The sequence below is a fragment of the Tursiops truncatus genome, chromosome 2 (assembly GCF_011762595.2).
Source record: "Tursiops truncatus isolate mTurTru1 chromosome 2, mTurTru1.mat.Y, whole genome shotgun sequence".
NCBI lineage: Eukaryota > Metazoa > Chordata > Mammalia > Artiodactyla > Delphinidae > Tursiops > Tursiops truncatus.
In genome coordinates, this window is record NC_047035.1 from 47989501 (window position 1) to 48011656 (window position 22156).

A 22156-nucleotide genomic window follows, 5' to 3' on the forward strand; every position below is an offset into this window, starting at 1 on the left:
TGAAGCTTTTGGGCTTCCCTGGTGGCGCAGTGGTTGAGAGTCCGCCTGCCGATGCAGGGGACGCGGGTTCGTGCCCCGGTCTGGGAAGATCCCACAGGCTGCGGAGCAGCTGCGCCCGTGAGCCATGGCCGCTGAGCCTGCGCGTCCGGAGCCTGTTGCTCCGCAACGGGAGAGGCCACAACAGTGAGAGGCCCGCATACCGCAAAAAAAAAAAAAAAAAAAAAAAGCTTTTATATGCCTTAGCTATAAGGTGAGTAGCCAGACTTTTCTCAGATGTTCTCTTTCAATGCCTATCCTATATTTCATTTTTTAAAAACTCCTTTTTAAAAATCTTCTAAATATTTTTTCTTTACAGCAGCCTCTTCTTTCTAGGATACAGAGGATACAATCTCTTTCTGTCACTCTCTTAGGATACTAACATCTTTTTTTAAATTTAAAGTTTCTTCTCTTTGCTTAGTCTGTTTTCTCTCAAGTTGCTTAAAAATGATTTTATACAATTAAAGTGGGGTGTTTTGATTTACAATTTAATAAAATTCCAGGTTAATACTGAAGATAAATGTCTAATTGTTCTCACCTGAAACTCCACTAAAACAATAGCAAAGGGATTTTCTTAAAAGATATAAACCCATAAATGTGAGTAGAATGGGAAAGGATACAATAACAAAGTGTTGGAAGCTAGAAAGCAGATGGGTATGTGTGCAGAAAAGAGTTAATATAGTATGCCTGAGACTGCTATCCTTAGAAAAGCCTGCTTGTAAGGCTGGTACTTGGCTGGCATTTGGGAACTTGGATTTTTGGGAAGATTCTCACCATTCCCTAAATGATAAAGTATTTCATTGTGCCTAAGCTTTTTGTGCAAACAATATGGTTTATACACAACACCTGCTTTCCTTATGGAAGTCTGGAATTTTGGTGTTGGGCAAAGAGTGCTTACATGACTAAGCCCCAATAAAAAACTTTGGCACTGAATTTCTAATGAGCTTCCTTGGTAAGTAACATTTCACATGTTGTCACAACTCATTATGGAAGAAATGTGGCCCTACTGGGAGAGGACTCTTGGAAGCTTATTCCTGGTTTCCTCTGGACCTTACTCCATGTGTCGTTTCCCTTTGCTGATTTTACCCTATCCGTGAACTGTAACAAACTGTAACCATGAGTATAACAACTCTAAGTCCTTCTAGCAAGTCACTGAGGCTGACTGTGGTCTTAGGGATCATCAACAAAATGTGATGAATCCCAAGCCAGTAGTGAGGAGGACTGAGAACCAACCTGATAAATATTTCAGAACCTTCAAAAGGTTCAGGAACCAAGAGAACCAAGTACCACTGGAACTGAGAGGTGGAAGTGGCTAAAACAGGGGTAGATAAAAGCTGTTTAAGAGCAGTTAGATCCCTAAATCTCTTTCCCTAGCCCATGCCCTGAAATGCCACTTATTCATTCTGCCAGATATCTGGGTGTTTATTCTCTGAAGAGGCTATTCTGGCCTGGAGTAAGAGTTAGATGGCAGGCACAGTTGATAGTTTGGCACCATTCCAAAAAACAGGGAGCTTAGTAATGAACACCAAGTAAAGGGATTCCCCCATGCCCAAACCCTCTTCCCTGACTAGGTTCTCAAAGTGTTGTAAACTACACCTTTATTCTCTGAAGGATTAGAATACTTTTCCCCCAGAGAAATCTGAGTGGCCCAAGAGGAAAGACCTAAGTATACCATCATCATAGGTTCCCTAACAAATCGTCCAGCCAGATCACCTAGTGTGTACATGCCTCACCCACATGCTTAGAGCTTCCACTCTTAATTATGAACAGACAGCCAAGGATAACCAGATAGCTCAAAAGTTTTCAATGAAAGATAGAGATCACAACAAACTAATAGAAAAAAGAAAATTATAAAGAAAAAACTAAACAATGTTATTATTAATAGAATCAGAGAGATAAAATATTGCGTTCATGAAACAAAAACAAGATGCTGTTAATAAAAAAAAATTCAGAGGAAAAAAAAGAGCTTATAGAAATTAAACAAGCTAGTAGAAATTAAAATGTCAAGAGAGGGGCTAGAAGTTGGGGGAATCTCCCTAAAAAAAGTAGAGACAAAAGACAGATGAAAAATAGGAGAGAAGAGGTAAGAAAAAGATCTGTTTGGATGTCCAACATCCAAATGTTAGGAGTTCCAGAAGGAGAGAACAGAAACAAAGGAGGGGAGAAAATCAATGAAAAATTCAAGAATGTTTCCCCAAACTAAAGGATACATGTGACTAAATTAAAAGGGCATGTTCAATGCCCAGCAAAATGGATAGAAAACAGATCCATGTGAAGAGACATCATTTCAGAACACTAGGGTCAAAGAAAAATCTAGTAGTTTTCAGTAAAGAAAAAAACAATTCACATAGAAATGATCAAGAATCAGAATGGCTTTCAAGCTTCAATAACAACACCAGAAGTGGAGCAACACCTTAAAAATCCTCAGGGAAAATTATCTCCAACCTAGAATTCTATAAACTATCAATTAAATATGACAGTAGAGCAAAAAATATTTGACATGAAAAGCCTCCAGAAATTGCTCACCAAGCACCCTTCCTCAAGAAGGCTCTAGAGGATTACTTCACTGAAAAGTATGCAGCAAAGGATTAACTCAGCAGGCCTGAGTTGTCTAAACCCTGCACATTCCACAGAAAGATCTGGCTCTTGCCTAGCTCTTGGAAGATATTTCTGAATCCTTGGAATATCTTGCCTGATAAGAATATCTTTGTTTACCTGGGGCCTTGGGTCATACCAAATAATTTATGCTAACAATGTGATTTATGGTGGCCATGTGACCACCATAATAATTTATGCTAACATGTGATTAATGTGACCCAGGCCATTTGGTATCATTTTGACCTTTGAAGAGGTTGGAGACTGAGTAATTAAAGTCTGCCAGGGAGATGCTCCATGCCTATCTGGCTGATCCCCAATAAAAAACCTGGACAGCATGTCTTAGGTAAGCTCTCCTGGTTGGCAATACTTCATAGGTGTTGTCACATATTGTTGCTAGGAGAATAAGCACTGTCCGTAACACTCTGCTGGGATAGGACAACTGGAAACTTGTCCCAGCTTCTCCTGGACTAAGAGAAACCTTAGAGATTTAATTCAATAACTTAATTTTATAAATAAAGCTGCACTTTAGAGATTAAGTGGATTGTCTAGGAATACACAGGAAATTGAAAGGATTAAAACCCAGGTGTCCTGACTCCTAATTCAAGGCTCATAGGGATCCTGGTTTTCTTTGATACATTTGTACATTTAGATCTTTGATGGTACATAGTTCAAGTTAATTCCTTCATTTTTAGGGTGACAAATACTGCTTTATTAATAGTAGTGTCATATATATGTCACTGCAACTATTTGTTAGCTGCTCAAGATCTGAAGAATTAACATGCCCAAGAAAAATATATTCAGAAACCAAATGATCAGTTTAGTAAAATATAATGATCTAGAAGCAGTTTAACACCTTCATTTTGTGTTATTTTTCAGACTATCAAGTACTTTTACCATACCCTTTACTTAACTAGAAGTGTATATATATATATATATATATTTTTTTTTTTTTTTTTCTTTTTTTGCGGTATGTGGGCCCCTCACTGTTGTGGCCTCTCCCGTTGCGGAGCACAGGCTCTGGAAGTGCAGGCTCAGTGGCCATGGCTCACAGGCCTAGCCGCTCCGCGGCACGTGGGATCCTCCCCGACCGGGGCACAAACCCGTATCCCCTGCATCAGCAGGCGGACTCTCAACCACTGCTCCACCAGGGAAGCCCTTAGAAGTACATTTTTTAAAAAGCATAAATAACTATTTTTTCAGGAATGAAGTATTAATTTTATAAGGAGGAAAATTTGTGAGTTTTCATTATTGAAAATCACCCTGAAATATAACACATTACTATGGATTGCTCATTAGTTTACTATGCACAGCTCTGAAGAAAATTTAACATATATTAAGGAATATAAAGGATTTATTTCTGAACTAAGAGTCTCATACATTATGGATTTAGAATTGTTAGGAAATTAATCTAAATTGTATTTGGGCTGAAACTGTGCTATCCTTTAAAAAGTTTTTCCAACACAAAATCCCCCATTGTATATTACTGATTTTCATAAAACCTTTCATGCTTTTCAAACTAGGAAGATAGCAGAATTGCTTTTTGTAAAGATAAAGACAGAGAGCCAGAGTCATTGGAGAATATTGTTCTGACAGATAATGGTGGGGAAAAAAAGGGCAGAATGTATCAGAAGAAGTAATAGAATATCCCAAGGGAGAAAAAGGCAGAAGGAACACTGCTTGCTTTCTTTCCATCTAGATTTCTTAAGAACAATAACAGTTTGAACATAATCAGTGATGATGATCATTCACATTAGCTTAAAACCTGCTAATTCCACGGTATGACAGAAAAGTTCCCTAGAGTACACAGTATCACCTCAAACCAGCCTAGGTGGCTTCATCAGCAACTGGACAAAGTCCTACACAATAGCTGAGGAAAGAGCACAAAAGTTGAAGAAAATATTACTTAAGCATTTTTATACTGAGATATTAAAGCTGAAAAAAATTGTAGCATGTGATCAACATGCTAATGAAAAATGGCAGCTGTAATTGAATTTTTGTTAAAAGTTAGAACATATTTGAAATATACAGCTACACCTTATTTCAGAAAGCAGATGATTCTAAATATTTAAATATTTATGTCCTAAACAAACTAAACTTTGGTTTTTACATGATATGTGTAATTTAAAAATTGGCATTCATATCTCAGAGGTAGCATTCACAGACACTGTATTAGATTTCAGAACTAGGTCATAAAGTAAGAAGAGATTTTTTAAAGAAACCCTCAAATTCTAGAAGCTTTATCAGTGTCAGACTATGAGAACTACAGGTGTCTTAGATATCACTGAGACTAACCACTTTACAAATTAAACAACTGGCCCAGAAAAGTAGTGATTTGACAAATATCAATTAGCCAAGTAGAATAGGATTTGGACCAGAACTCATATTCTCAGAATTCTAGTTCAGGACTATTGATGAAATTAAACTACTTAAACAGACCCCTCAACAAAGTTAAAATAAAAAGATAACAAGGACACTTAATTTATAGAAGTTTGTCTTTAGTTAAAACAAGTTAGATGCAAAGTTCTACTTCGCTAAGTTAGAGATTCTGATTTTATTTGTGTGGAGGAAACATTTCTTTTAAACTCCTTTACTTTACCATGAATTTGCTCAACCATCCAAGTCATTAAGTATTGATCACACATATTAGGTGCTGAAGAGCATGCAAAATTTCCTTCAAAACAAATGTACAATAATGGCTGACCTAAAGCAATGTATATAGTATAGTAGAGCGAGGCAGACATTGATGGTATATCACAAGGGGATGTATAGTACTTTCTTTATATTTGGTCAAACTTAGAACAACATAAACTTCCCATAAATTAAGGTGTAAATTACTCAGAGTTCATTTTAATGGGTATTAAATGTAATTTAGCTTTGTTATACGGACATTATAAAGAAAATATGGCGTTGATTTGTTTTATTCCTCTAAGGAAGATAATACAGAAAAAACAAAAGGGGGAGGAGAAGGAAATACAGATTAGTAGCCTATGGGTTGGATCTGATTCACAAAATGTTTTGTTTGGCTTAACCAGTGTTAGCCTATGGTTTTTTTTTTAAACAATACTTCAATTCCATTATTTAAAAAGTAGATTTCCTCTTAAAAAATCCAAATTTCTTTCTCTTGAAAAATCAGATGATTTGTCAATGTCATCTCACAGCTGAAACTGAATTAATGTAGTGCCCTCTTTAGATATATGCTCTCTAATACACCATAGTCACTACCATTCCCTATTATCTCTCAGAGGGTAATATCCAGGGCCCTCTAGGCCTTTGAGTTTGGGACCCCTGTTTTAAAGGAAGCTCTTTTTGAGTAAGACCCAGAGGATATAGACACAGCAATTAGGACGCTAACTGCCATAGACTAGGCAATAGATAGATGGTAGTATGCACCAGGCATTGTGGATGGGAAGAAGTGAATGGACTTAAGAGATGTTAGGAGGTAACAGACAGGATTTGGTAATGGGGTGAAAGTGAGGTATGAGAGAGAACGCAGCAGCAATGACTCATAGGTTTCTGAACTACGTAAATACATGGATAGCAGTGCCAGTCACTGAAATGGGGAAGAAAAGAGGAAGGTGAGGTTTTGGGGAAAATAGGGGTAGCGTGGGGAGAGAGGAGGAAAGATCCTGAGCTCAGTTGAATATGCTGGATATGGATGTGCTGAATCTGAGGGCTTCAGATATCCTTGAAGAGATGTCAAATAGGTGTACAATATAGAAAGCGAGAGCTCAGAGTCTGTGTTAGGATCATAGATATGTGTACGTGAGTCATCTGCTTTTAAGTGGTATGATACCAAGAATGTGGATGTAATCACTTGGCAAGAGCAAGGGACCTAGGCTTAGGTCTTGAGAATCTTCAACCTCTGAGGGCAAGGCAGAGGCAGATGAGCGTGAAGAGAAGCAAGCAAGGTAGTTTAAAAAAAAAAAAAAATCCAGGACAGTGTGCTAGCCAGTGGAAGTGTTATAGAGAAAATTATGGAGTCAATTGCTGCTGAGAGATGAACCTGGGTGAGGACTGAAAAGTGCCTAATGAACTTGTTGATAGGAAGGTCACTGTGAGCCTTAGGCAACAGCTCTTTTGGTAGAGTGATGGGGCAAAGCAGATTAGAGTGGCTGGGGAAGTGAGAAGATGGTGAGTACGTACATGGTCACCCCTGAAGAAATTTGACCATGAAAAAAAAGTATGAGGTAGCTCTTGGTTTTGTTAAGCCTCTTCATTATTATGTTTTCTATTTTATTAATCTCTACATTAATTTCCTTCTGCTTATTTCCTTTGGGTTTATCTTTTTTTTTTAACATAAAATTGGATGCTTACTTAACTTGCTAAATTTCAGGCTCTTCTTTTCTAATGTAAACATTTGAAGTTCCAGATTTACTTCTGTGTGCCAGTTTACCTGCTTCATATAAAGTTCTGATATATAGTATTTTTATTATCATATTCTAAGTATTTTCTAAATTTCATTGTGATTACATCCTTTACCCATGTGTTCATAAGTGTTTAAAATTTTTCTAAATAAACTTTCACACTTTATTTCTGTTACTGAATTCAAAGAGTTATTTGGGGGTGAGAGAACATAGTCTAAGAAATCCTAATTTTTTGAAATTTAATATTAATAGCTAACAATCATCACCATTTGGCAGGTACCACTCTAAAGATTTTATATGAATTATATACTTTACTCCTCACAATGATTCTATGAGGTAAGTACTATTATTATTCTCATTTTTATAAATGAGGAAATAGGCATAGAGAGGTTATGTCATTTACCCACATAACTTTATGAAGTTACACAGAGCTGCTAAGTGACGGGGCTACACTTTTTACATTCTTCCTCACTTTAGGTCTTATTCTCAGATTATATTTCAAACCTCTGCACTGTTTTTGTTTTTGCAGGGGGAATCAATTTCATTGAGGTATAATATATGTATGTGGGTGCACAACTTGATGAGTCTTGTCATACTTTTGCAACCTGTGAAACCACCATTGCAATCAAATACAGAATCTTTCCACACGCACTAAATTTCATCCTGCCCCAGGCCCCAAGCAATAGGTAATCCACTTTTTGTGACTATAGGTTAGTCTGCAGTTTCTAAAATTTACTATAAATGTAATGCCATAGTGTGAGCTCATTTTTGTCTGGCTTCTTTCATTCTACATACTGATTTTTTAGATACATCCATGTTGTTGTTTTTATCACTAGCACGTTCCTTTCTTACTGCAAAGTATACTCCTTTGTATGGATATACCATATTTTGTTTATCCCTTTGCTTTTTATGGATATTTGGGTTAATTTCAGTTTTGGGCCATTGTGAATAAAGCTACTACGAACATTCACATTCAAGTTTTTGTATGGGCATATGCTTTTGTTTCTCTTGGGCCTCTAGGACTTCAACAGCTGTTTTATGGCGTTTCACTTTTCAAAAACTGTCCAACTGCTTTCCAAAGTGGTTGTAAAACTATATTCCTATCATCAGGGTATATTTTCTTATTAATACACATCTTTGGCAATAGTTGGTATAATCATCTTAATTTTAGTCTTTCTAGTCTATATTTAATGGTATCTCATTGTTGTAATTTTCATTTTCCTGATGACTAACGATCATGAGCATCTTTTCATGTGCTTCTTGGCCACGCATACATCTTCTTTTGTGAAGTGTCTGTTAAAATATTTTGCCCATATTTATTGGATTTTCTTACTGTTGAGTTGTAAGAGTTCTTCATTTATTCTGGATACAAGTACTTTGCCAGATACATGTGCTGCAAATCATTATCCGTTTTGCAAAAAACAAGCTTTTATTTTGATAAAGTCTTGTCAATTTGGGTTCATGCTTTTTGTTTCCTAAGAAATGTTTGGCTCCTACAAAGTAATGAAGATTTTCTTCTACGAGTTTTAGCTTTTACATTTAGGTCTATGATCCATAGCAAGTAGATTTCTAAGTATGGTGTGACGTAAGAATCAGTATTCATTGTTCCCCATATGGATACCCAATTATTTCAGAACCATTTATTGAAAAAAATGTTCGTTTCCTCACTCAATTACCTGAGCACCTTTGTAAAAAGTCTATTGACTATATATGTGTGGGTCTAATTCTGCATTCTCATTTCTTCTCCATTGATCTATATGTCTATCTTTTCCCTAGTATTACAATGTCTCAATTACTATAGCTTTACAGGAAGTCTTGAAATCAGGTAGTGTGATCATCCAACTTTGGTTTTCTTTTTCAAAATTGTTTCCGCTATTCTAAATGCTCTGTATTTCTACATACATTTAAAAATAATCTTGGCAACTGCTAGCAAAAAATCCTGCTAATATTTTAATTGGGATTGCATTGAATATATATATCAATTTAGGGGAGAAGTGATATCTTAAAAATAATGGTTCTTCCAGGGTATTTTTTGCCATTTACTTAGGCCTTCTTTAATTTCTCTCAGTAGTTTTGTAGTTTTCATTGTAAAGATCTTGCACATATATTATTTATTCATAAATATTTTAATTTGGGGTGGGGCACTATCGTAAATGGAATTGTTTTTATATTTCTTTTTTCAATTGTTTTCTGCTAGTATATGAAATAGTTTTATCCTGCAAACTTCTTAAATTCACTTATTAGCTCTAGTTGATTTTTGTAGGTTCATTAAAATTTTTTCCTCAATCATGTCACCTACAAATAAAGACAATTTTACTTCTTTCTTTCTAATGTTTGTCTTTTTTTCCTTACCTTGTTGCAATGGCTGAACCTCCAGCACAATGGCTAGGACAAGAAGTGAAGTACCTGCCTCTTGCATAGGGAGTAATCTTTCAGTCTTTCATCATTATTATGTTGGCTACAGGTATTTTTGTAGATGCTCTTTAGTAGATTGAGGAATTTCTGTTCTTAGTTTGCTAAAAGTTGATTTTTTAAAAAAATCATGAATGGTTGTTGAATTTTGTCAAATTCTTTTCCTGTATCTATTGAGATGGTATGATTTTCTCCCCTACACTGCAAATATGGTTTATTACATTGATTTTTGAATGTTAAACCAATGTTGTATTCTTGGGATAAAACATATTTTGTCATGATATGTTATCCTTTATCTATATATTTGGATTTGATTTGTCAAGGATTTTTGAATCTATGTTCATGAGAGATATTTGCAATTATTTTTTTAAAAAACTTATTGTAGTTGATTTACAATGTTGTGTTAATTTCTGCTGTATAGCAAAGTGATTCAGTTATACATATATTCTTTTTCATATTCTCTTCCATTATGGTTTATGACAGGATATTGAATATAGTTCCCTGAAGTTATTTTTATAATTATTTTTTCTGATTTTTGTATCAGTTAGTCCTCACAATAACCCTATGGAGTATGTATTATTATTATCCATTTTTGGAAATGGGACATAGGCAGAGCCAGTAAGTGGTTGAGATGTACTCTCAGTCACTGTGTCTCACTGCCTCTAATTTGTTAAGTGTTGCTTTCATGCTCTAGTATGTTGTCAATTTCTAAAAGTGTTCCATGAAATAAAAAGAAATTATACTCAATGACTGGCATTTTTTGTTATTTCCTTGCATATTTTTTATATTCTTTATATTTTCTAAGAGCAGAAGTAAAACTAGAAAATTAAACAACACATTCTTGAAGAACCATTGGGTCAAGGAAGAAAGCAGAAGGGAAATTAGAAAATATCTCAAGACATTAAAAAAAATGATGTTAGTTGTAGCTTTTTTTTGTTACATTGAAGTATTTTTTTTCTATTCTTTGTTGAGTTTTTATCATGAAAGGGTGTTAAATTTTGTCAAATGCCTTTTCTGCATCTATTGTAAAGATGTGACTTATCTTTTGTTCTGTTAATGTGGTATATTACATTAATTGATTTTCTTGAACCATCCATATATCTCAGAGGTAATTCCCACTTGGTCATGGTGTATAACACTTTTAATGTGCTGTTGGATTCAGTTTGATAGTATTTTGTTGAGGACTTTTGCATCTATATTCATCAGGAATACTGGCCTGTAGTTTTCTTTTCAGGTGGTATCTTTGGCTTTAGTATCAAGGTGATGCTGGCCTCATTGAACTAGTTAGGAAGTCTTCTCTCCTCTTCAATTTTTTTGGAAATGTTTGAGAATAACTGATATTAACTCTTTAAATATTTGGTAGAATTCTCCAGTGAAGCCATCTGGGTCTGGACGTTTCTTTACTGGGAGCTTTTTGATTATTGATTCAATCTCCATACTAGTTATAGGTCTGTTCATACTTTCTGTTTCTTCATGATTCAGTCTTGGTAGGTTGTATGTTTATGGGAATTTATCGATTTCTTCTCAGTTATTCAGCTTGTTGGTATATAACTACTTATAGTAGTCTCTTATGACCCTTTTTATTTCTGTGGCATCAGTTGTAATGTCTCTTCTTTCATTTCTGCTTTTACTTATTTTGTCTTTTTTTCTTAATTGTCTAGCTAAGAGTTTGTCAATTTTATTTAGCTTTTCAAAAAACTTAGTTTCATCAATTTTTAAAATTGTTTTTTAATTCTCTATTTTGTTTATTTCTGCTCTGATCTTTGTTATCTCCTTCCTTCTGCTAATTCTGGGCTTAGTTTGTTCTATTTTTCAGCTCCTTGAGGTGTAAAGTTAGGCTGTTCATCTGAGATCTTTCTTCTTTTCAAATGTAGGTGCTTATGGAAATCTCTCTTAGTACTGCTTTTGCTGCAACCCATAATTTGGGGAATGTTGTGTTTTCTTTTGTCAAGACATATTTTCTAATTTCCTTTTTGATTTCTTTGACCCAATGGTTGTTCAACAGTGTGTTAATTTTCACATAGTTGTAAATTTTCCAGTTTTACTTCTGCTATTGAGTTTTAGTTTCATTTCACTGTAGTCGGAAAAGATACTTTGTATGATCTTAATCTTATTAAATGCGCTAAGACTTATTTTGTGACCTAACATGCAATCTACCCTGGAGCAAGATCTATGTGTGCTTGAGAAGAATGTGTATTTTGCTGCTGTTGTGTGAAATGTTCTACATATGTCTGTCAGTGCCATTTGGTCCATAATGTTGCTCAAGTGCTTGGTTTCTTTATTGATCTTCTGTCTGGATGTTCTATCCGTTATTGAAAGTGGGGCATTGAAGTCTCTTACTGTTATGGTGTTACTGTCTTATTTCTCCCTTCCGTTCTGTCAATATTTGTTTTATATGTTTAGGTACTCTGATATTGGATGCATATTTATAATTGTTATATCTACCTGGAGGATTGACCCTTTCATAATATAATAATATAATGTCCTTCTTTGCCTCTTATGACAGTTTTTGACTTAAAGTCTATTTTGTCTAACTAAAGCAACCCCTGCATTCTTTTGGTTACTATTTGCATAGTATCTTTTTCCATCCTTTTATTTTCAGTCTACGTGTACCTTTAAATCGAAAGTGAGTTTCTTGTAGACAGCATACAGTTTGGTCTTTTATATTTTTAGTCCATTCAGCAACTCTTATGTCCTTTGATTGGGGAGTTTAATCAATTTACATTTAAAGTACTTACTGGAAAGAAACTATTTATATTGCTATTTTGTTGATGTTTTTCTATTAGCTTTGTAGTTCTTTGGTTTGTTATTTCCTCTCTTGCTGTCTTCCTGTTTTGTTAATTTTTTTTCATATTGATATACTTTGATTATTTTCCATTTTAATTTTGTGTAACTTCTATAGTGTGTGTGTGGTGTATGTCCGTGTGTGTGGTTACCTTAAGGCTTACAAAAAATATCTTATGCAACAGTCTATTTAAAGCTGATAAATTCAACTGCATACAAAAACTCTACACTTAAACTTCTTCCACCCACCCTCCAACATTTTATTGTTGTCATAACTTACATCTGTTTATATTGTGTATCTTTATAGTTAGTTTAATATTTATTCTTAACTTTTATACTAGAATTAAAAGTGATTTACCCACCACCATTATAGTAATACAATATTCTGTATTTGTCTATATATTCATCTTTATCAATGAGTTTCATACCTATGCTACTGTGTTACTTTTTAGCATCATTTTGTTTCAACCTGAAGAACTCTCTTTAGCATTTCTTACAAGACAGGTCTAGTGGTGACCTTCAGCTTTTGTTTATCTGGGAAGGTCATGATCTCTCTATTTTTTGAAGGCTAGTTTTGCAGAGTATGTTATTCTTACTTGGAGTTTTGTTGTTGTTGTTGTTTTCTCTTAGCACTTTAATAAGATTATCCTGCTCTTTTTCTGGCCTGCAAAATTTCTGCTGAAAAATTTCTTATAGTCTTGTAGGGGTTCCCCTGTGACAAGTCTCTTCCTTCTCTGCTTTCAAAATTCAAAGGCCTTTGACTTCTGATAATTTGATTATAATGTGTCTTGGTGTGGATTTCTTTGTATTCTTTTGACTTCTTGGATCTGGATGTCCATTTTCTACTCTAGTTTTGGGAATTTTTCAGTCATCATTATCATCATCATCGAATAAGCTTTCTGGTACTTTCTTCTCTGTCTGGGATTCAATGTGTATATGCATCTGTTTGATGGTGTACCATAAGTCCCTTTAGTTTTGTTCATTCTTTTTCATTCCTTTTTCTTTTCTGACTAAATTATTTCCAATGACTTGTCTTAAAGTTCACTGATCCTTTCTCCTGTCTGATATCTAGTCTATTGATGAACTGCTCAAGTGAATTTTTCACTTCAGTTTTCATGTTCTTCAGCTCCATGATTTCTGTTTTGTACTTTTTTTTTTTTTGGCTGTGCTGTGTGGCTTGTGGGATCTTAGTTTCCCTACCAGCGTTTGAACCCATGCCCCCTGCAGTGGAAGAGCGAAGTCCTAACCACTGGACCGCCAGGGAATTCCCTTAACATTTTCTATCTCTGTTGAAATTTCTCATGCTTTGTTCTCTTGCCTGTAGTTAGCATCTTAATGACAGTTATTTTGAATTCTCTGTCAGGTAAATTATATACCTCTGTTTCATTAGGGTTTCTGGAGATTTATCTTGCTTTGTTTGAAACATCTCTGCCTGATTCTTCATTTTTCTCAACTCTCTGCATTACTGTCTGTGCATTAGACAAAACAGGTACCTCTCCCAATCTTCATGGACTGGCCTTGGACAGTAGAACACTGTCACCAATCAACTTGTCCAGAGCCTTTGGGGGCCTCTACCAACTCTTTCCCTCCTCAGGGAGTAGCAGGAAGCTGTAGTTCTGGTTTGCTCGTTCTGTGCTGAGGAAGCAGGGGAACTATGTTGTCTGCCAGTTCAAATTGCTGTCTCCATTCTCCTCCAGGTGTCTAAACTGTACTGAACCTGTCAGGGTTCTAAGACTGGCAAGACAGAAGCCTGATCTCTGGGGAGCTCCCCAAGAAAAGCTGGGGTGCTGGACATGTGAACTAACCCCTTCCCTCCTCTGGGAGAAACTGAGACCTAGGAGGTCTCTTCCCAATTTTATGGCACTGTGCTGGGGTCAGGGACTCTGACGAGAGTCTGTCCCAAATCTCCCTACTGGTTTTGGTGATTCTCGTTTTGTGTCCACCTGCAGTGCAGGAGCCTTTCAATTCGTTTCTGGATCTCTCACAAAGGGAATTTATGACTTGTTGCTGATCAGTATGTTTTCAGGGGGATGGAGGGTCCATCACCATCTTGCTGATGTCACTCCCAACTTAGCTTTTATTTCACCCTTATCATTGATAGTTTTATTGTGGGTAGAATTTTGCTGGTTATTTTCTCTCAGCATTTTCAAGATGTTTCACCATCTTCTGGATTCATTAGTTGTTAATGAAATGCCAACAAAAACTAACTTTCATTCCTTTGTTGGTAATATTATCTCTAATTGTTTTAAAAACATTTTGTCTTTGGTATTTTGAGGTTTTACTCTGTTCATTTTCTTTTAACCTGTCTTGGGTTTTTTGGGCTCTCTGAATTTGAAATTTGGCATCTTTCATAAATTTGGGAAAACTCTAAGTCATTATTCTTTTAAGTAATTTCTCTGAAATTCTAATTAGATATACACTGGACCTGCTCATTATATCTTCATTCTCTCTTAATCTCTTATTTCCATCTTTTATTTCTCTGGGCTATATTCTGGGTGATTTTCTCCCTCAGATCTTTGAGCTTAATGATTTCTTTTTAGCTATTTAATCTGTTCAGTTCATTTCAGTTTCTAATTTTAATTGTATTTTTCATTTAAAAAATGACTTTTCTCCAAATATGCCTAGTCAATTTTGATTATTTATCATATATCACCAGTGTTTACTTACTTAAATCAGATAAGTGAAAATTTTATACAATCTATCTGATAATTCTGACATATTTAATCTTTGCAGGGAAGAGTCCCTAGAGTGATTTTTCATTTTGAGCTCATGTTCTTTCAAATTTTATTTGTCAGGATTCTGGGAGTATAGTACACTCCTCAACAGATTATTTGCATTTGCTCCTTCCAGGTCCTTGAGGTTACCACCAACCCAGGATTTTCCCCCCTCTAACATCACAGAAGTGTGATTTCAGGCTTCAAACTTGTGTGAGAATAAGCTTGTTACGCATTTTCAGAGAAGACATTTCTTTCCTCAATTTGTACCTCCTTCACCCAGAGCCAAGGCAGAGACAAGCATAAATCCCACCACCAACCTCTAAGGATCTGCTTATTTATCCCATAATTCATCCACTGAAGATGTGTGTTCCGAGAGTCCTGGCATTAAGTTGGAGCAGATGAGTTCTTTGTTTAGACCTCGCCACCAGGTATTGCCTCCTATGTCACCTCTTCAGAACCCCAGCACATTGAAATCCAGGCTTTAGGTTAGCAGGAAGCAGCTAGCAACTACCCCAAAACCCAAGACAAATATTTGTGTGGTACTTTATAATTTCATATTCACTTCTTTTTTTGTGGTTTCTTGTCTCTGAGGAACTTCCTCACTTACCAGCTCAATCATTCATTGAAAGGGATTAAATGCTCTCTGTAGCATTTTAAGGCATTTCTCGGAATCTCTGTTCAGCCAGATGGCCCTGGTTTCTATTTCTATAAACTAGGAGGCGAGGGTCATGTGCTGAGTATGAAGGAGGAAAAAAGTTTGCTGGAGAGTGGAAAAGGTTTGAAATGGTGGAAAATGGGAAAGCAAGTTAAATAGTGAGCACTAAATAATAAACAGTGTTAATGGTATTCAGAAAAGTTCGCAGGGAGCGATCACTTGACAAGACTTTATAGCCTGTGGGCTATGCAGTAGTCTCATTTCTGATACATATTATATTAGCCATAAAACCTTGGACAAATCACACCTTGTTTATATCTACCTATTTCATAGGGATTATGAAGACAACTGTTATGAAGTGCTTTGAAAATATTAAATCACATAGAATGTAAGGCATTGTAATCAGGTCTTTGCCATGGAACTGTATCGCAAACTCTTGCTTCACAGATGATCTCAGGAAAAACAATCAAGTTAATGGATAGAACAGTTTAGAAGATTTGGATAAAAACAGTTCATAATCACAGTTATGGATAAAAACCCAACATTGACAAAACCACGATTTCCAGTAAATAGTAACTGACTCATGATGTGAGACTTGCTTGTTCTGCAGACTTTTCTGTTTAATAGAATTTGTTGAAATCAAATTAGCAAAGCCCTAATCATCATGGGCCATTTGCCATGATATAAGAATAGTTTTGCTAAGCAAAACTCTAATATATTAAAGTGGCTTCATTAGTAAGATTTTACCTGTAGTAATCAGAAGTAACTAACTAAACCAAGAAAATCTAAGAGAATCTTAGCATTCATATCATAAGCAATCTTTTAGGCAGAAAATATAAAGATCCCAGAAAGTACACAAATAATTTACCTCACATATTCATCAAAATTAACTCTCAAATTTTAGATAGCTAAATATTTTCAAGATTCTGGCCTTTTCAAGATTGTCATTCAAAAATATATTCACCATTGTTCTATGAGATTAAAGTATGATAAAATAACTTCTTATCCTTAAGGAATTTCTATTTTAGGTGGTAGAAATACTTTTGTGAGAAATCACAGAACATGGTAACAAAACCAAAGTACCTGTTAAGTTGCACTCCATGTTGTTTGACATTCCATCAATATTTGGAAGAATATATCCAATGTCAGGGACAATGATAGCATCCATGAATATAAGAGTTAAGATTCTGAATTTAATTTTCCTAGCTGTTTTGGCACTGTGATTTAGTCACTGCACTTTATCCCGATTAAGCAACTGGCACCCATTTTACAAAATTGCAAGAAAAAAATGTCACTATGGGTCATGGAGATGAACTCATTGATTTTGGCATGCATCAACAATACTCCAAAGATAGTATACTATCAACACTCATTTTTAGTCCTTTTACTTGTTCCAATGGTAGGTACCATGTTTTATCACATAATTTGTTTTAAAGACTGAAACCTTCTCTGTTAAACATACAGGACTGTGAACCGTTCTCTGGTAAAGTACAGGTTCTATTAATCATGCTGGAAAAAGTTCAATAGGTGCTTTTAACTTAGTGTACAGGTTTTTCTTTTTTTCCAACTATCTGCTTCCAGGAGGTTAAGTATGGTAAATCTAATTATTTCAGAAAGGGCTACTCCCCCTCATTTGAATTCCATTCAAGTGTAGTCAACAAAAGAAAGAGTGGTTTAGGCAGTCTTAACTTTTTTTTTTTTTTTTTTTTGCAGTAAGCAGGCCTTTCACTGCTGTGGCCTCTCCTGCCACGGAGCACAGGCCCAGCCGCTCCGTGGCACGTGGGATTCCCCTGGACCAGGACATGAACCCGCGCCCCCTGCATCGGCAGGCGGACCCCCAACCACTGCGCCACCAGGGAAGCCCTTAACTTTTTAATATAAATTTATTTTTTATTTTATTTATTTTTGGCTGCATTGGGTCTTCGTTACTGTGCGCGGGCTTTCTCTAGTTGTGGCAAGGGGGGGCTGCTCTTCTTTGCAGTGCGCGGGCTTCTCACTGCGGTGGCTTCTTTTGTTGTGAAGCATGGGCTCTAGGCACGTGGGCTCAGTAGTTGTGGCTTGCTGGCTCTACAGTGCAGGCTCAGTAGTTGTGGAGCACGGGCTTAGTTGCTCCGCAGCATGTGGGATCTTCCCGGACCAGGGCTCGAACCTGTGTCCCCTGCATTGGCAGGGGGATTCTTAACAACTGCACCACCAGGGAAGCCCAGTCTTAACTTTTCGAAAACTTATTTTTAGAAGAACTAGCAAAATGTATTCAAAGTAGTAATGGTTGTTTTACTAACTTTATTTTTACACTGCTCTATGGTTCTTTGTAACTAAGTCCTTAAAGTTAGGATGTTTTTAATTAGTGAGAAATGGACACAACAAATACTTTAAAGAGGTCAAAAGTAAAATGAAATTGGCATTTAATATGACAGTAAAGACAGAGTGATTTGGTAATCAAGAAGCACAACTATTTAAAACAGATATAAGGACCTTTTGTTAAAAAAAAGGTCAAATTTTAGTTAAGTTTTGTTTTTGTCACCATGTAGACTTTCCCTATCGCTTTGCTATAATACAAAGAACTCACTGGGGGGATTCTCTGGTGGCGCAGTGGTTAAGAATCCGCCTGCCAATGCAGGGGACGTGGGTTCGAGCCCTGGTCTGGGAAGATCCCACATGCTGCGGAGCAACTAAGCCCCTGCGCCACAACTACTGAGCCTGTGCTCTAGAGCCTGCAAGCCACAACTACTGAGCCTGCGTGTCACAACTACTGAAGCCCGCGCACCTAGAGCCCGTGCTCCACAACAAGAGAAGCCACCGCAATGAGAAGCCCGCGCAGTGCAATGAACAGTAGCCCCCACTCTCTGCAACTAGAGAAAGCCTGGGCACAGCAACGAAGACCCAACGCAGCCAAAAATAAATAAATAAAATAAATTTATTTTAAAAAAGAAAAAACAAAGAACTCATTGGGAAAGCTTTATTCATTCAGAACGATCAATAAGAAGTGTGCTTCCAGTTACTTGAAATTGATATAAAAATTTGAATTCAAATACTATTTTAAATACAGATTCCTTTGGATTTTTTTAGTGAATATGGAAATGATTTCTGGTTAAAATATCTCTTTTTAAACAGGTTGAAAATTTGTTCAAGTTATAGTTATGTGTCTTAAAATTGTTAATTTTACTAAAAAAACGGATAGACAAACAACCTACACTCTTTCTAGGAGACACTACAAAATGAAAAAAACTTTAGTTCAGCTTCTTTCCAAATTATGTTTTCTAGGGTAATAGAATCTTATTGCTTTTTAAAAAGTACATGAAACTAACAAGAGATCCATTTAACAGGAAGACTTTTAGACGTTTAAATTCTCTGTCACTAGCTTGGAATAACAGCAATCAAAAGACTGAAAACCCAATCTAGATATTGTGTAGTTTATGCCGTAGAAGTATACTTTTAGAATTTTGAGCTTAAATACAGATGCTTTTTTTCTATTGTGATAATGTTTACTCACATTGTGTTTACCTCAGGGTGACAGGTATGACTGGTAAAGGGCACAAGCGGACCTTCTGGGGCACTGAAAATGCTGTATATTTTAATCTAGTGGTGGTAACACGAGTGTATGTAAAATTTCACCTAGCTGTATACTTAAGCTTTATGTACTTTATGTTATATGTTATATTTCAAGAAAAAAGTAAAAAGAGTATTTAGCTACTTTATGAAATGCCCACCAATTATTTTACGATGAGTCATTAATATGACTTTGTTAGTCAAAAATGCATAGGGGAAAAACAAATTATCTGATACTCATGGCCTAAGGACTGCTAGTCACTCTGAGGTAAATTAACTATATCTGAAGCTAGAGCAAAGCTTTAATGATGAGATGTTGCTGGTAGTGTATCAGAAATGGTGTCAGGAAGAATACAATGTATCAGCTTAACTATGAAGGACTGAAGTGTTATAACAGTTTAAACAACAACTAGAAGATCAGAACATCTTCAAATAAGTGACATGATTGGCATGTTTATTTGATTTATGATTACCCATGCTTTTTACTTACGGCTTCTTAATGTTTGGGTTTTTGTCATTGTATTGCTTGCACTTCCAAATGATGGGGAATTAAAGCTAAATTAGTTTTGTTGCCTATTCTGAACTGTTGTTTTTAGTGTGGTAAAAAGCTGAAGTTATGACTGTGCTTTTAAAATTATGCATTCTACTTCCTAGCTATTATGGGAGAAAAGAGTTGGTTTACGCAGGGAATATAAACACTTAATCTGCCTCAAATGTTTTTTTACTTTTGCTCAGAACTATGTTAATTCTCATCACCTCCAAAAGCCTTTGAGAGGATTAGCTGCATAGACCAATATTGTTCTATATTAGTCAGTATTAAGCATATGATGTCACCTTGTTTCCTCTCCTCCTCAAGATTTTTTTTTTTGCGGGGAGGGCGGGGGAATTGTTTTTTTTTTTTTTTTTTGGCAATTCTCAAAATACTGTGGCTTAAATACCACTAGCTGGCACACATGATTGACAACCTTACACTCCCAAACCTGTTTGAAATGGGTTAAATACCTAAGTGCTGCAGAACAATGCAAACCAACCAGCAATTCCTCATAAAAGAGAAAGGGGGTGTGATTAGGTTCCAGCTATTAAGCAAGTTATTGAAAAAACAGTTTGGTGGTTTGTTTCTGCAATAGGCGCAGGTTAAGCTAGTATTTTCTCTCTTAATTAGCTCAAAAAAAAAAAAAAAAGACTAGTCTATAAGAGGTAGGATAAATAGCCAAAACAAAACATGAAGCAACTGGGGCAAACACACTCGGGGCTTTACGGAGGTCTTTATACTGATCCTCGACATTGCTTATGGCTTATTAACCCCGCCGGAGAACTATCGAACGGAATCTGTGTGAGGCTTATCGAGCCCGGGGAAAGGAGATGCAGGAGAGAATAAAGCTTCTAATAAAAGAAACGCAGCAACAATAGCAGAGGAACAGCTCTGCCTGGTGACGTAATGGCTGGCAGCAGTCCAGCTTCAGCAGAGCTGCTGCTACCTCAGCATCCAACCTCTCTCAACACAGTCCAGCTTCAGCAGAGCTACTGGGGCTGCTACTTTTTGCGATGCCACTTTGTCGGTGGCACCGACACCTTCCCTTAGAGGGCCAGGACGCTGAACAAAGGCTGGTCCTGCTGTTTCAAGTTGTCGGAACACACACTGTCGCTCACACCCCGCAAGCCCCTCAGTCGCCGAGCCGATCGACTGCTTAAGTTTAGGACGAGAACCCTGGCGCACACACCATGCGTGCCTCGGTTTCCCCCGGGCTGCTCTCGGGTCCGCCTCTCGCGGTTCGCACCCCCCCCCCCCCGTCACCGGTCCTCAGCCCGAGTTGAACTCGGCGGCCCCGCTCTCCCGCCCGGCCCCGCGTGCTGGTCCTCCCGCCTTACCTCCGCTAGGTAGAGGTTGAGGAGACAGAGCGTGGAGAACTGGAGACAAGAGGGGAAGCAGTAGAGCAGCCAGTGGGGGAAGAAGTGCAGGTGAGCGGGCGGCCGGAGCAGGGGCAGGGAGCCGCTGAGCGAGAAGGCGGCGGAGAAGAGGGTGGTCCTGAGCGCTGCCCACAGGAGACAGAGGAAGAGGCAGAGGCTCTGGTAACTCAGCCGCCGCTCACGGTACAGGAGCAGCCGCCACAGCTGCAGGTAGGCAAAGGCGAAGAGCGCGGCGTAGAGCAGGGCGTGCAGGATGCTCAGCGCCAACTGCACGGAGCCCGGCACCGCGGCGCCTCCGCCGCCCCCGCCGGGCGTGGAGGGCTCGCGGCCGGCCGCCGGACCCGGCACGGACGCCCTCATGAGGGGGCTAGGGGGCGGGCGAAAGAGCGCGGGAAGCAAGGGGCCGGACTCGGAGCCGCTGTCGAGGGGGAGAAGGATGTCTCCCTGACCCCCCACCCACCCCAACCTCCAACCCCAGGAAGCGCCGTGACAGGACCCGGAGCCCCGCGGAGAGCAGCCGCGGCTCCTGGGACCCCGCCTCCTCTCCCCGCCCCCCCCGGGGGGTCTCGGCTCCTCCTGCTGCGGCTCGGCTCGGTAGCTGCAAAAAACAACTCTCGGCTGGAGACAATCAGCTGAGAAACCCGAGCATTTGAGGTGCTCGCTCCGCACCGTGGGCTCCCGCCGATTGGCCCAAGCGGGCTCGCCCCCTCGCGCCGCGCTCGGAAGGCCACAGGCCGCTGGACCTGTCGCTCCAGGAGGCCAAGCTCTGATTGGGTGCCCGCTTTCCCCTCTTGCTCCTCCCCTTCACTCCCCACCCATGCTGCCGATTGGTCCAGCAACTGCACGGCCAGCTCGCGCCTGCGGGCGGGCTCGGTTGTCGCCTGTCAGCGGGGCGGCTGTCGCTCCGCCCCCTGCGCTTCCCATTGGCTGGAAAGGCTGCACGTAAGACCCACGAGGACCGGGAGGAGCCTCGTGGTTGTTTTTTGCCCAGCAGGCTGACTCCAGCGAGCGGTGGAGGCTGCTGGCGCGGAGGGTTGGGAGCGCTGCAAACCCGCAGGTAGGGGGAGCGGTTCGTGGATGCCCGGCAAGCGAGGCATGGGCCCGCCTTCTGCCTTTCATCCTTCTTGTGGCGG

The 22156-nt window shown here is 38.3% G+C and overlaps 2 protein-coding genes across 4 annotated transcripts in view; one reads left to right on the forward strand and one right to left on the reverse strand.

Annotated features, from left to right (window-relative positions):
- Positions 1–21383, reverse strand: part of GPR137C (G protein-coupled receptor 137C) — a 55077-nt gene extending 33694 nt beyond the window's left edge. Inside the window, exon 1 of the mRNA XM_033852582.2 lies at positions 20985–21383. Coding sequence (XP_033708473.1) covers positions 20985–21383 — 399 coding nt within the window. The remainder of the gene's footprint in view (positions 1–20984) is intronic.
- A 582-nt stretch (positions 21384–21965) lies between these two features.
- The window catches only part of TXNDC16 (thioredoxin domain containing 16), a 115805-nt gene continuing 115614 nt past the window's right edge, over positions 21966–22156 (forward strand). For 2 of the 3 annotated variants that reach the window (XM_033851147.2, XM_073800462.1), the window contains exon 1: positions 21966–22080. The gene's annotated coding sequence lies outside the window, so the exon portion shown is untranslated. The remainder of the gene's footprint in view (positions 22081–22156) is intronic. The other variant, XM_073800461.1, reaches the window with a different exon arrangement.